This window comes from Elephas maximus, chromosome 12, assembly GCF_024166365.1.
Source record: "Elephas maximus indicus isolate mEleMax1 chromosome 12, mEleMax1 primary haplotype, whole genome shotgun sequence".
Classification (NCBI taxonomy): domain Eukaryota; kingdom Metazoa; phylum Chordata; class Mammalia; order Proboscidea; family Elephantidae; genus Elephas; species Elephas maximus.
This window is the reverse complement of record NC_064830.1, coordinates 82607772-82621943: the sequence shown is the minus strand read 5'-3', so window position 1 is coordinate 82621943 and position 14172 is coordinate 82607772. Positions and strand designations below refer to the sequence as shown.

At 42.9% G+C, this 14172-nt stretch overlaps 1 protein-coding gene and 1 long non-coding RNA gene across 2 annotated transcripts in view; both read right to left on the bottom strand.

The window, feature by feature from the left end:
- The window catches only part of OTOA (otoancorin), a 71114-nt gene extending 58787 nt beyond the window's left edge, over positions 1-12327 (bottom strand). Inside the window, exons 1-3 of the mRNA XM_049904394.1 lie at positions 10757-12327; positions 7187-7353; positions 3003-3238 (exon numbers count right to left, since the gene is read on the bottom strand). Of these exons, the coding sequence (XP_049760351.1) occupies positions 3003-3238; positions 7187-7312 (362 nt within the window). The 5' untranslated portion in view covers positions 7313-7353; positions 10757-12327. The remainder of the gene's footprint in view (positions 1-3002; positions 3239-7186; positions 7354-10756) is intronic.
- Positions 12328-12494: 167 nt separating this feature from the next.
- Positions 12495-13200, bottom strand: LOC126087189 (uncharacterized). Its single transcript, XR_007519682.1, has 3 exons — positions 13111-13200; positions 12758-12786; positions 12495-12664 (listed from the first exon to the last, which is right to left on the bottom strand). It is a non-coding gene; the product is annotated as an uncharacterized LOC126087189 (long non-coding RNA).
- Positions 13201-14172: the final 972 nt, after the last annotated feature.

The following is a 14172-nucleotide window of genomic DNA, read 5'->3' as shown; positions in this document are numbered from 1 at the left end:
TTCTTCGCCAAGACCACAATTCAAAGACATCAGTTCTTCAGTCTTCCTTACTCATTGTCCAGCTTTCACATGCATATGATGCAATTGAAAATATCATGGCTTGTGTCAGGCGCACCTTAGTCTTCAAGGTGACATCTTTGCTCTTCAACACTTTAAAGAGGCCCTTTGCAGCAGATTTGCCCAATGCAATGCGTCTTTTGATTTCTTGACTGCTGCTTCCATGGCTGTTGATTGTGGATCCAAGTAAAATGAAATCCTTGACAACTTCAATCTTTTCTCCATTTATCATGGTGTTGCTCATTGGTCCAATTGTGAGGATTTTTGTTCTTTATGTTGAGGTGCAATCCATGCTGAAGGCTGTGGTCTTTGATCTTCATTAGTAAGTGCTTCAAGTCCTCTTCACTTTCAGCAAGCAAGGTTGTACCATCTGCATAACGCAGGTTGTTAATGAGTCTTCCTCCAATCCTGATGCCCCATTTTTCTTCATATAGTCCAGCTTCTCGTATTTTTTGCTCAGCATACAGGTTGAATAGGTATGGTGAAAGAATACAACCCTGACACACAACTTTCCTGACTTTAAACTAATCAGTATCCCCTTGTTCTGTCCGAACAACTGCCTCTTGATCTATGTAAAGATTCCTCATGAGCACAACTAAGTGTTCTGGAATTCCCATTCTTCGCAATGTTATCCATAACGTGTTACGATCCACACACTCGAATGCCTTTGCATAGTCAATAAAACACAGGTAAACATCTTTCTGGTATTCTCTGCTTTCAACCAGGATCCATCTGACATCAGCAACAATATTCCTGGTTCCACGTCCTCTTCTGAAACCAGCCTGAATTTCTGGCAGTTCCCTGTCAATATACCACTGCAGCTGTTTTTGAATGACCTTCAGCAAAATTTTGCTTGCGTGTGATATTAATGACATTGTTCTATAATTTCCACATTCAATAGGCTCACCTTTCTTGGGAATAGGCATAAATATGGATCTCTTCCAGTCAGTTGGCCAGGAAGCTGTCTTCCATATTTCTTGCCATAGACGAGCGAGCGCCTCCAGCGCTGCATCTGTTTGTTGAAACATCTCAATTGATATTCCATCAATTCCTGGAGCCTTGTTTTTCATCAATGCCTTCAGAGCAGCTTGGACTTCTTCCTTCAGTACCATCAGTTCCTGATCATATGCCACCTCTTGAAATGGTTGAACATCGACTAACTCTTTTTGGTATAATGACTCTGTGTATTCCTTCCATCTTCTTTTGATGCTTCCTCCTTCATTTGATATTTTCCCCATGGAATCCTTCACTATTGCAACTCGAGGCTTGAATTTTTTTCCTTCAGTTCTTTCAGCTTGAGAAACACTGAGCGTGTTCTTCCCTTTTGGTTTTCCATCTCCAGCTCTTTGCACATGTCATTATAATACTTTACTTTGTCTTCTCAGGCCGCCCTTTGAAATCTTCTGTTCAGTTCTTTCACTTCATCAATTCTTCCTTTTGCTTTAGCTGCTCAACATTCGAGAGCAAGTTTCAGAGTCTCCTCTGACATCCATCCTAGATACAGTCATCTAATTAGGTGATCCCCAAAGTGTAATTTTACATAAAGCTAAGTGCTAACAAACATTAATTAGCCTACCATCCCAAAAGGAAAAAATTACTCCTTTTTTCAGTGCTCTGTCAACCCTTCTGCTTTCCTTCAAGCAGGAAGTCTCAGTTTAGTGATAGTAGGCCTTTACTAGACCAGAACCAGTTACCATCTGGTCCATTCCAACTCATGGTGACCCCATCGTGTCAGAGTAGAACTGCGCTTCATAGGGCTTTCAGTGGCTGATTTTTCAGAAGTAAATCAATAGGTCTTTCTCCCTAGTCACCTCTGGGTGGACTCAAACTGCCAACCTTTTGGTTAGTAACCGAGAACACTAACCATCTGCACCACCCAGGGACTCCAGTAGATTTTTAACACATGCTAATCTCCTCCCAGTTGTGGTATTGGGGAAGAATATTGAATCTACTGTGGACTGCCAGGAGAACAAACACATCAGTCTTAGAAGAAATACAACCAGAATGCTCCTTAGAAGCTAGAATGGTGAGACTCTGGTTCGCTTACTTTGGGCAGGTCATTAGGAAAGAGCAATCACTTAAAAAGGACATCATGGTTGGTAAAGTGGAGAATCTGTGGAGTTGAAGGAACCCCTCAGTGAGATGGATTGACACAGTGGTGAAAACAATGGACTCAAACATAGCTACGACCATGAAGATGGTGCAGGACCAGACAACATTTTGTTCTGTTATACATAAAGTCACTATGAGTCGCAGTCTAATCAACATCAGCTAACAACAACAAGTCTCCTTCTTTAAGTAAGGAAATAGGTCCTAGGCTCAGAGCCTCAAGCAGGCAACATATCTAGCTAGGATTTAGTGACATGTTTGTTTTCATTGTATTTACTTTTATGGTTACAAATGACATTGGCTTCCCATTTACAGTAATGATACCAACTTTACTTTTTAAATAAATATTTTAAGTAAAAAGAATGAGTCAATATAAAGAAAAGCAGCAATAGTACAGGTGGTGTATGTTGATGTTGTTGTGTGCTGTCAAGTAGATTCTGACTCATAGGAACCCTATTAGGACAGAATAGAACAGCCCCATTGGGTTTCCTGGGGTGTAATCTTTATGGAAGCAGATCACCAGGTCTTTTCTTCCACGAAGCCACTGGTGGGTTCAAATGGCCTTTCGGTCAGCAGTTGAAGCCTTAACCATTGCACTACCAGGGTTCAGATATGGCTAAAATTGTGAAAACGGTACAAGAAGGATTGAAATTTGGGAGGAATTGTTTTAATCAGACCATATCTGAATACAAATTTTAAGCTTCTGCTCCAGTCTTCACATCTGAACCTGTCCCCCTCTGCCTTCTCCCCTCTGCCATATATTTCCTCCTTGAGTTCTCATAACAGCTGCTGAGGGTAGGCAGTGAAGTTAAGAGGGGCTGAAAGGAAGTACTCACAGGTTCTTAAAAGCGTCTTCACGAAGGTCCCGGGGAAGCCTCTGTGTGATGTCTGGCTGGAGAAAGCTGCCTGAGGAACCCCTCAGCACCCTGCCCAGGATCTTCACACACTCTAGGGCATTCAGCACCTGGAAACATCTCTCCAGTGTGACAAGAAACAGGCTGCGGTTCACACCAGGGCTCTGCAAGGCTTGTTCCCGAATCTCTCCCAAGTCAATGACAATGTCCTCCAGCTCCTGAAGGAATGAAAGACACCAGGGTTGTCCTGAGAGCTGCCTCTCAATTTGGAAGCCCTTGAACGAGACCACACTTTGCAGCAGTGGAGAAATCTAGAACCACTAGCCAACATCACACTCCTATGTCAAACCTTCTAGAACTCTCCGCAGCCTACAAAGTCAAACCCTTCACCTGTTCCACTCACACTAGGTGACTTCTCACCGTCCAGACACTCTACAACTATTACCCTTCAGGCCTTGTTGTAGCTGGAATGCGCTTCCCATCTCCTTCTAGAGAAATCTAAGACCAGAAAACCCCAGACCATTGAGTCAATTCCAACTCATAGCAACGCCACGTGTGTCAGAGCAGAACTGCATTCCATAGGGTTTTCCATGACTGTGATCTTTCAGAAGCAGATCATCAAGGCTTTCTTCCAAGGCACTTCTGGGTGGCTTCAAACCACCAACCTTTCAGTTAGTAGTTGAATGCTTAGCCATTTCTGTCACCCAGGGACTCCTTAGAGAAATCTAGCTCATCCTTTACGGCCAAGTTCAATCATCGGCTCCTCAGTGAAATCTTCTCTCATCCCCTCCAACCTCGGTCAAAACAAATCTCCCTCTACTATGTGCTCCTGGAGCATTTGGAATGAAGTTCTACGATGCATTAAGATGTGTATGGGCCTGCCTTGTCTGCAAACCAGTGGTTCTCACTCCTGGCTACCCGTCAGTATCACCTGGGGACCCAAAGAACTAAAGGGCCACATGAACCAGAGACTCCACCTGCCTGAGACCAGAAGAACTAGATGGTGCCTGGCTACCACCAACAACCACTCTGACAAGGATCACAACAGAGAGTCCCAGAAAAAGTGGGAGAAAGATGTAGAACAAAATTCAAATTCAAGAAAAAAGACCAGACTTAGTGGTCTGACAGAGACTGGAGGAACCCCCTGAAACTATGGCCCCTGGACATTCTGCTAACCCAGAACTGAAACCATTCCCAAAGCCCACTTTTCAGACAAAAATTAGACAGGTCTACAAAACAAAAAAATAACACACTTGAGAAATGTGCTCCTTAGTTGAATCAAATATATGAGACCAAATGGGTAACTACTGTCCAAAAGCAAGATGAGAAGGCAGGAAGGGACACGAACTGGACGAATGAACACAGGGAACCTGGGATGGAAATGGGGAGCATGCTGTCATATTGTGGGCATTGTAACTAATGTCACAAGACAGTATGTGTATAAGTTTTTGAGTGAGAAATTAACCTGAGCTGTAAACTTTCACCTAAAGCACAAAAAAAAAAAAAAAAGAACCACCTGGGGAGCTTTTTAAAAATACTGATTCCCAGCACCACACCCCTAGATTCTGATTTAATTAGTCTGGGGTGGAACCTAAACAGCCGGTTGATTCTAATGTGTAGCCAGAATTAAGCAAAAAAGTTCTCGAGGCCCAAGCCATGTGCCTATGGAGTACGTGGTACCTAGAAGTTACTGAAAAAAGAGCTTGTTAGCATGAGTAAGTGAGTGGTTCATTTAGACCACAGAACCCAGGAATGCTGACAAGGTTAAGTTCCAATCTGACCAATCCCTCTGACCTTTACCCAACACACCCTCGAAAAATGACAGCTACTACTTTACTGAGCATTGACTACACACAAGGCACCATGCCAAGCATGGAGCAAGCATGCACCATCTCATTTAATTCTCACAACTGTTAAACCTATAGGTTAAACCCAATAGTCTTAGGATCAGACATTCCTAGGTTCAAATCCCAGGCCCTCCACTTATTATCTCTGTGTGCTTGCATACATTATTTATCCTTTTTAAGTCTCAGGTTTCTCCTCTGTAAAATGGAGATACAACTAGTGCCTACCTCTTAGATATATGTAAGAATTCAATAAGATAATAAACGTAAAATGCCCAGTACCTAGTAAATACTCAGCAAATATTACATGCTATATATTTCAATATCACAGATGTGGTGATTAATGTTATGTGTCAACTTAGTTAGGCTATGGTTTTCAGTAGTTTGGCAGACACTATGTAATCATCTTTCATTTTGTGATCTAATGTGAGCAGCCGATTTGTTGGAAAAGGAGTTTCCTTGAGGGTGTGGCCTTCATCCAGTATATAAGTGAATGTTCTGGCAAAGCTCACTCTCTCTGCAATCTTCTCATCTGACCTCTGGTTTTGTGATCCGATGTAATTATCCTCTGTGTTGTAAATTCTAACCTCCATGATGTTAACGAGGCAGGATTAGAGGGAGTTATGTTAATGAAGCAGGATACAATCTATAAGATTAAGTTGTATCTTCAATTTCTTGGGATATAAAAGAGATTAAACAAACAAGCAGAGATCAGGGGACCTCTTACCACCAAGAGGCAGGAGCAGAGTACATCCTTTGGACCCAGGGTCCCTGCACTGAGAACATTCTAGACCCAGGGGAAGACTAATGCCAAGACACATGGAGATCTCCAGGGAACACTGGGCCCACAGGTGTTGAAAGGAGACAAGGACCTTCCCCAGAGCCAACATAGAAAGACTTCCCCTAGAGCTGGCACCCTGAATTCAAACTTCCAGCCTCCTAAACTGTGAGAGAGTAAGCTTCTGTTTCTTAAAGCCACCCACTTGTATTCCTGTTACAGCAGCACTAAGTAACTAAGACACTAGAACATGGCTGTGCCCATTTGTTTATCTATCATCTATGACTGCTTTAGAGCTACAATGCCAGCTCTAAGCAAGTGAGTGCAGCAGAGACAGTGTGGCCCATAAAGCTTCAAATATTTATTATCTAGTCCTTTACAAGAAGCCCTGGTGGCATAGTGGTTAAGCACTCAGCTGCTAAACAAAAGGTCAGCAGTTCGAACCCACCAGCTGCTCTGCAAGAGAAAGATGTGGCGATCCACTTCAGTAAATATTGCCCATTGCCGCCTAGAAGATTTTGACTCATAATGACCCTGTAGCACAGAGTAGAACTGCCCCATAGGGTTTCCAAGGAGCAGGTGGTGGATTCAAATTGCCGACCTTTTGATTAGCAGCTGAGCTCTTAACCACTGTGCCACCAGGGCTCCTCAGTAAAGATTACAGCCTTGGAAACCCTGTGGAGCAGTTCTACTCTGTCCTAGAATATCACTATGAGTTGGAATCAACTTGACAGTGACGGGTTTAGTCCTTCACAGAAAAAGTTTGCTGATCACTCCCTTGAATAATACCTGACATGTAATAAACCCTCAATACACATTAATCGATCTCTTTCTCACAGACCACCATGCCCATTTTTGCCACATCTTTGCACTGCCTTCACTATTATTTACATCACATTTTCCTTTACGAACTGTTTTTTAACTTAAATTTACTTCAAAGGAAAATAACTCATCCCTACCAAACTCGCAGGTTTGAGGTGTTCATTATATTTAAATAATTGAAATTAAAATAAACACATAATTATCAAAATGTTCATATGTTTCAACCCCTTTTGGAAAACACCGCTCCACATTACACTGTCTCCGACAAAAAAAACACCGAACTTCACCCTTCCAGGTCCTGAGAACCTTTTGGATCCAGAGGCTTTTTTATGTCGCTAATTTCATTTTGTAAAACTGATCTCCTTCTGTTTTTTATCTCCTCTCCAGACTGTAAGCCCCTTAAGGGCAGACAGTCTTTCATCTCTGAACCCAGTGCCCACTGGTGCAAACTTATTGTTCATGGATGTTTATGAACCAAATTACTGGAAGGTCCTCAGTTCCCCCTCACTTCTTAATACCCATAAGAACATGAACCGTAAGGCTCTTCATTTGAGCTTTGAAGTAGGTGAGAACCAAGGACCTGAAGCTTCCAAGGGGGTTGAGGAGGGAGAAAAAAGGAGGGAGAGATATAGAAGGGCCAAATCTGAGTCAAACTTATTCAATTCAACAAACAACCACAAGCCCTGGACTACCCTACTCCCAAGGTGCCAAGAACATCTCACCAAGCGGTCCTTCTTGTCTTCTAAGAGGCATTTCATGGCGGTACGGAACTGCTGGGCATCTGTTTCCCTCAGGTCCTCCAGTAGCTTCTGGGGCTGGTACAAACGCTGCTCCAGGTGATTTTCCATGGCTGCCTGGATGTGCAGTCAGGACAGTTGGTCAGAACAGGCTGGGAGCTCATGGTCAGCACCATGGCCAGCGGCCCAGCCATTGCACCTACTTCACAGCAGAGACTACAAACAGGCACCCTGCAGATAAATTCCTTCTGGCTAGCTCCAAAATGGAAACCCTGGTGGAGTAGCGGTTAAGAGCTATGGCTGCTAACCAAGATCTTGACAGTTCGAATCCACCAGGCACTCCTTGGAAACTCTACGGGGCAGTTCTACGCTGCCCTATGGGGTCACTATGAGTCAAAATCAACCTGACGGCAACAGGTAGGGTACGGGTAGCTCCAAAATGTTTCATTAGCTGCCAATATTTAAAAGTCAGAGGATTCCACACAAGAATCCGGATGTCCAACTTCTGTTGGAAAATGCAAAGATATGATAGCAACTCTGGGCATGCATCCCCACCTGATGATAATCAGAAGGGCCAAGGGGCAGTTGATCCCTGGAATCACTCCCCAGCTCCCAGCCAGCCTGATTTCCTCATTACTCCACCTATCTGATCTCTGTAGATGATTGAGTTTTTAGACCAGAGCAGCTGGCATCTTCCCAGAAAGCTCAGTACACCAAATGGGTGCTGGATAAAACTCTTCCCATGCTCCACGCTACCAGCACAGGAGCAAAATTCAGGCAGAATGGACAAACACACCTCTCTGGTATCTAGGGAATTCTTTTCTAAATCTCCCTTAAATGAGGTGCTCTAGGAAGGTAGAATAGTGTGGTGTCAGGGGCAAGACGTGGGCTCTGGAACCAGACTTTTTTTTTTTTTTAATAGTGATTCTTTTTTTCGTTTTTTTATTGTACTTTAGATGAAGGTTCACAGAACAAACTAGTTTCTCATTAAACATTTAGTACACAAATTGTTTTATGACACTGGTTAACAACCCCACGACAAGTCAACACTCTCCCTTCTCAATCTAGGGTTCCATATTACCAGCTTTCCTGTTCCCTCCTCCCTTCTAGTCCTTGCCCCTGGGCTGGTATGCCCCTTTAGTCTGTTTTGTTTTATGGGCCTGTCCAATCTTTAGCTGAAGGGTGAACCTCAGGAATGAATGACTTCATTACTGAGCTGAAAGGCTGTCCGGGGGCCATATTTCTCCAGTCTCTGCCAGGCCAACAAGTCTTGGAACCAGATTTCTTGTTAGCTGCCATCAGGTTGGCCCCAACTCGTGAAAGCCCCATGCACAATGGTATCAGGCCATAGTGATACATAGGGTTTTCACTGGGTGATTTTTTTTAGAAGTACATCACCAAGCCTTTCTTCCAGAATCAGAGTACCATGTGTAAATCTCTGCCTTGCCACTTACTGACTGTGTCGTTGAGCAAGTTACTTAACTAGGGTTGCTAGATAAAACATAGGATGCCCAGTTAAATTTGAATTTCAGATAAACAACAAATAATTTTTTAGTATAAGCACGTCCAAAACATTACATGGGACATACTTACACTAAAAAAAGCAAATCTATCCCTTGTTTATGTACAATTCAAATTTAACTGAGTGTCCTATATTTTTACTCACTAAATCTGCAACACCACCTCTGGGCCTATTTTCCTCATCTGAAAGAGACAATAATAGGACTTTCCATGTAGGGTTGTTAGGAGGATTAAATGAGTGTGTAGAGTGTTTACAATAGTGCCTGACCCACAGTAAGTGCTCGATAAGCATCAGCCATTATTCTCTATCATGAAGGGGTTGAATAATTATTTACTTAACATCTCCCCACTAGAATGAATCTAGTTCGTGCAGGTGGTAAGCATGGCTGCCTTGTCCTCCACTGAGTCACCAGTGTCTAGAACTGTTCCTAGCACAAAAAACATTGCCAACTCACAGTGACCCTATGTGGTGGAGTAGAACTGCCCCATAGGGTTTCCAAGGAGCAGCTGGTGGATTCGAACTGCCCACCTTTTGGTTAGCAGCTGAGCTCTTAACCATGGTGCCACCAGGGCTCCAAAAGTAGATACTAAATAAACAGATATTGAATGAAAAAATGTGTGTGTGTGTAGTCCCCGAGGTGGTATAAATGGCTAAGTGCTTGGCTTCTAACAAAAATGTTGGCAGTTCAAGACCACCCAGAGGCACCTCGGAGGAAAGGCCTGGTAATCCATTCGCAAAGGGCCACAAGCAGTTCTACTCTGACACATATGGACTTGCCAGGAGTTTATATATACATATATACATACATAAAGTGAGGTAGTGTATCTCAGATCAAAGTATGCATATCTCATCAAAAACGCCATTGCTAAAGAGGAAAGGCAAGGAATTGCCTTTCTTCCGGTTGCCACAGACGGATGTACAGGAGAAAGAACACAGATGCCATAAAGCCATCAATCAAAAGACCAAACCCATCGCTGTCGAGTGGATTCCAACTCATAGTGACCCTATAAGACAGAGTAGAACTGCCCCATACAGTTTTCCAAGGAGCACCTGGTGGATTCAAACTGCCAACCTTCCCGTTAGCAGCCGTCGCTTTTAACCACTATGCCACCAGGGTTTCCACATGAGGTCTTCAGTCACCTCCAACTAGTGGTGTCCTGGTAAACGGCTAACAAGCAGTGCTCTGACTGTAGTTCTGACGTGAATGTTGATTGATATTTCTGTTTACATTAAAGAGTGAGAAGAAACTGAAATAACAACGACGTATGTCAGAACTTCACTAGTTTCTCAATGATGGGAGTGACTTCTTGGCTCAATCAGATAATAGCCCTTTTTTTATCGTGGTGAAAATATACACACCAACACTGGTCAACAGAACTTCCACATCTGCAACTCAGTGACATTGACTAATAGTGTGCCACTCAGCTAACAGTCTGTGAATGCTGAAAGAACAGCTCCTCAGTTTTCCATGCTATTCACAATGTAATGGCTGCAGGCACAGCACGCTTTTAAGTTTAGTCTGCATCATTAACACTTTCTTAAATCTAGACCACCAAAAAAGCAATAAATTAAGCCCTGATCTGTTATTAAGTGCCGTCGAGTCAGTTCCGACTCATCGAGACCCTATGTACAGCGGAATGAAACACTGCCCGGTTCTGATCTGTCGGGAAAAAAAAAAAAAAAAGCCTGTTGCCATCGAGTCGATTCTGACTCATAGCGACCCTACAGGACAGACTAGAACTGCCCCATAGGGTTTCCAAGGAGCAGCTGGTGGATTTGAACTGCTGACCTTTTGGTTAGCAGCTGAGTTCTTACCACTATGCATCTGTAGCATTTACCAATTCCCATGGTGTAAATATTCCCACCATGACTGATTTCAAGTTAGCGAAATGATGTCACTGAAAGCAGAGGTGAGCCTCTGTGATTCTGAAAGTGAAGTATATTTCTGCCCACTTCTCCAACTTACCTGGCCCCTGAGTTTGCAATCCCCGAGCACTGATTGGGGAACATACCTATGCGGCTCAAGTACTCACCTGCAGGCTGGCGAGGGTGAAGGCGACATTCCTCGAATTCAGATAGGCCAGGACTCTGCGGGGCAGGTCTGCTGTCCACACATGGGATCTTCCACCGAAGACAAACGGGTGAAGGTTGTGACTACAGGTTACCCTACAAGCAGTGCTGTGCTAGCTGAGTGCCCAGGGAACTCCAGAGAGGATAAAAGGAATGGGCCAGGGATACCAGGAGCTTTGTGCTTCAAAGCAGTTTATTTGTTATGCTGGCCACACCATGGGAAGTTCTAATCTTAGGACTCCGCCTGGATCCCATTCTCTCAAAGTCGGTGATCAATTTCCGAGCTGTCTGCAATATTCTAATTCTCCAAACAACCCACTTAAATCCAAACATATTGATTTGGAAAGATGTCTGTACTATATTAAGTTTAAAAATCAGGCGCCATGTATATACCACGAGAGACTGGTATAGGCACCATTAGAAGTGTGGCCTCAAAACCTGGATTTGAATCCTGGCTCTACCACTTAGTTGTGTGACCTTAGGCATATTTGCTTAAATTCTCTGTGCTTCAGTTTCCTTTCTATGTAATATGGATAATAATTGTGAAAATTAAATTAGTTCACACACATGTAACGTGATTAGAATGCTGTCTGACGCAGTAAATAAATGCCCGCTAATTGCCTTTTAGAAAACTTGGTGGCGTAGTGGTTAAGAACCATGGCTGCTAACGAAACAGTCAGCAGTTCAAATCCACCAGGAGCTCCCTGGAAACCCTATGGGGCAGTTCTACTCTGTCCTATAGGGTTGCTATGAGTCAGAATCAACTTGATGGCAACAGGTTTAATTGTCTTTTGGGGCCCTGGTGGTACAGTAGTCAAGAGCTTGGCTGCTAACCAAAAGGTTGGCAGTTTGAATCCAACAACCACTAATTGGAAATCCTATGAGGTAGTTCTACTGTGTCCTGTAAGATCGCTATAGGGTTGCTATGAGTCAGAATCAACTTGACAGCACGAGGTTTGGGTTTTTTGTTTCCTTGTCTTTTATAATCCCATTTTTGTTGTATATAAGTAAAGGAAAAAATAAAATCTTTAGCTGAAAGGATATACCCAAAACTACCAATTGGGGCTATTTTGGGGAGAAGAGTATTTATGGCAATCTTTTATTTTAACATAATGGGGTACCCCTGTCATGGCCCCCATTTCTTCATGGAGCTCTTCATATTAGAATTACTTGTCAACATCTGTCTTCCCACAGCAGTCTCTATCTCCCTGCCCATGTCCCCAGGGCCTAACACAGTCAGTGTGCAGCAGGCAGCGTACAGGATGACAGTGAAGGAAGTGGGCCCTGGAGCCAGGCTGCTCAGCACACACGCCACATCCACCACTTCTTAGCTCTGTGAACTTGAGCAAATGATTCACTTCCCTGTGCCTCACTTTCATTAATCTATGCAATGGGATAACAGCAGGACCTACCTCAAGGGGTACTTGTGAGGATTAAATGAGTTTATATGGGTAAAGCACTTAGAACAAACACACCTGTCATAGTAAGACCTTGATAAATGTTAGTTCTTCTGCTAGTACAGAGGAAGAATAAATATGCCTGGAAAAAATGTGTCTACTTGAAAACACTTGGGCATCGATTGACATTTTTGTAATGAGCATGCATCACTTTGTACACCTAAGAAACTTCCATTAATAATTTTTATTAAAAATCTATCCCATCTCCTCTCCTCCCCTCCCCTCTAGAATGGGTTACCTTTGAAACTGTATGAGATCCAGTAATGCTACAATGGGAATAAAATGAAAAGACAACTTAAAAAGGAATCATTCCAGAGAGATCACAGCCACATTCTGTTTGAAATTCTTGGAAGAAGCAAGTGGGGACAGAGTGGGTTCATTACCGTTCAGATAGCTTCCCTCTATTATTTCTTCCTAAAAGGCAAAGCGATAATGTCAACTATAACAGCCAAAAGTTGGCATGCTCCAGTAGAAGGGATTTTGATTAAAAGAAAATGGAATACTTACTGCCATTTTTTGCAACAATGGATGCAAATCTGTAAGAAAGCCATTGAATGTGTAACTAGAATTGAATTATGTGACCTTGAAAAATACAAATATGAGTTAGTAAAAGAGCCCAAAAGAGTCACTCATGATGGAAATTTTTAGTGAATTTTAACCATACCTGTGTCCACATATACCCAGTGTGAGAAAACCTTGGTTTCAAAAACTCTTTTAGAATAGTCCTGAAAATCCTTCATACACACACACACACCAAAGCACTCTAAAACGTCATGCACATAAATTGAGCTATACCAAACACACTTCATTTTCTAACATGTGCAGAAAACACGTAGGGTGATCTCTCCCTTAGGACTTACCCTGCCTGGAATTTGGAACTCTCCAATTCGCCACTGCATGGCTCAGAAAAAGGAACAGGAAAAGGGAGTACATCCTAGGGTCCTGGGATATTCTCCTGTGGTTAATACAAGCAGAGAAGTGATTCGGGTTTGTATTTAAAAAAAAAAAAACAAAACTATTTAAGAACATTCGGAAGACTAATAGACCCAGCATCCCTTAAGGATTTTTTGTTTGTTTTTGTTCTTGTTCTTTAGATATTTTTACCTTGTTCCAGCTAAACCCCTATACTAGTCTAATACACAATCATGTCTTTCCTGGGTGACTACAATGGCCTGTGTACATCCCCCTCCGCACCCTATTCTTCTCAGTCTAGCAAAAAGAAGTGGTTAAAAGCATAGACTCTGTTATATTTGACAAGGGACTTGTATCAGAATGTGAAAAGAAGTCTTAGAATTCAACAAGAAGAAGACAAACAAGCCAATGGAAAAAAGATTCAAACTGAAACTTCACAAAAAAATGTCATGATGGAGGAATTGGCCATGGATAAACTCTCCTGCCTTATTAGAAAACCTACAAAAGGATATTAAACAAAGGTCTGGGACATTGGACAATAGGTAGCACAAGACTGAGAGCCTTGAGAGACGGGAAACAAGTAAACTGAGCCCTACAATTGCTCCAGCTTACCACTGCCTGGAGTTTCCAGGCCACAGCACAATGAAGGGAATCCAACCAGAGCCTGGAATCTTGCTGAGTTGAAGAGACAGAGTTGGGAGTCAAGGTAGCTAGAACCCATAGAGAAGAACATTTGGAGAGGACGGAACTGCACAGGGAAGGAGTTCTGGGGACTGGCAGAAGGGTACCTTTAAGTCTTTGGCTGAATGGCCCATGTATGTATGAAATCACCTGAGGCTGGAGAAAGAACCGCCAGTAGACAGAACAATTCCTTGAGGTCACACAGTGCTGAAAATTATTCCTATCAGGGATAGTCCTCAGAAGAGTATTGCCTCAATAACAAATTAGCCCTGGACTACAGTCTGCTCTGGATCCTCCCTAACAAAGCCTAAAAACAAGCCTTGAAGGGA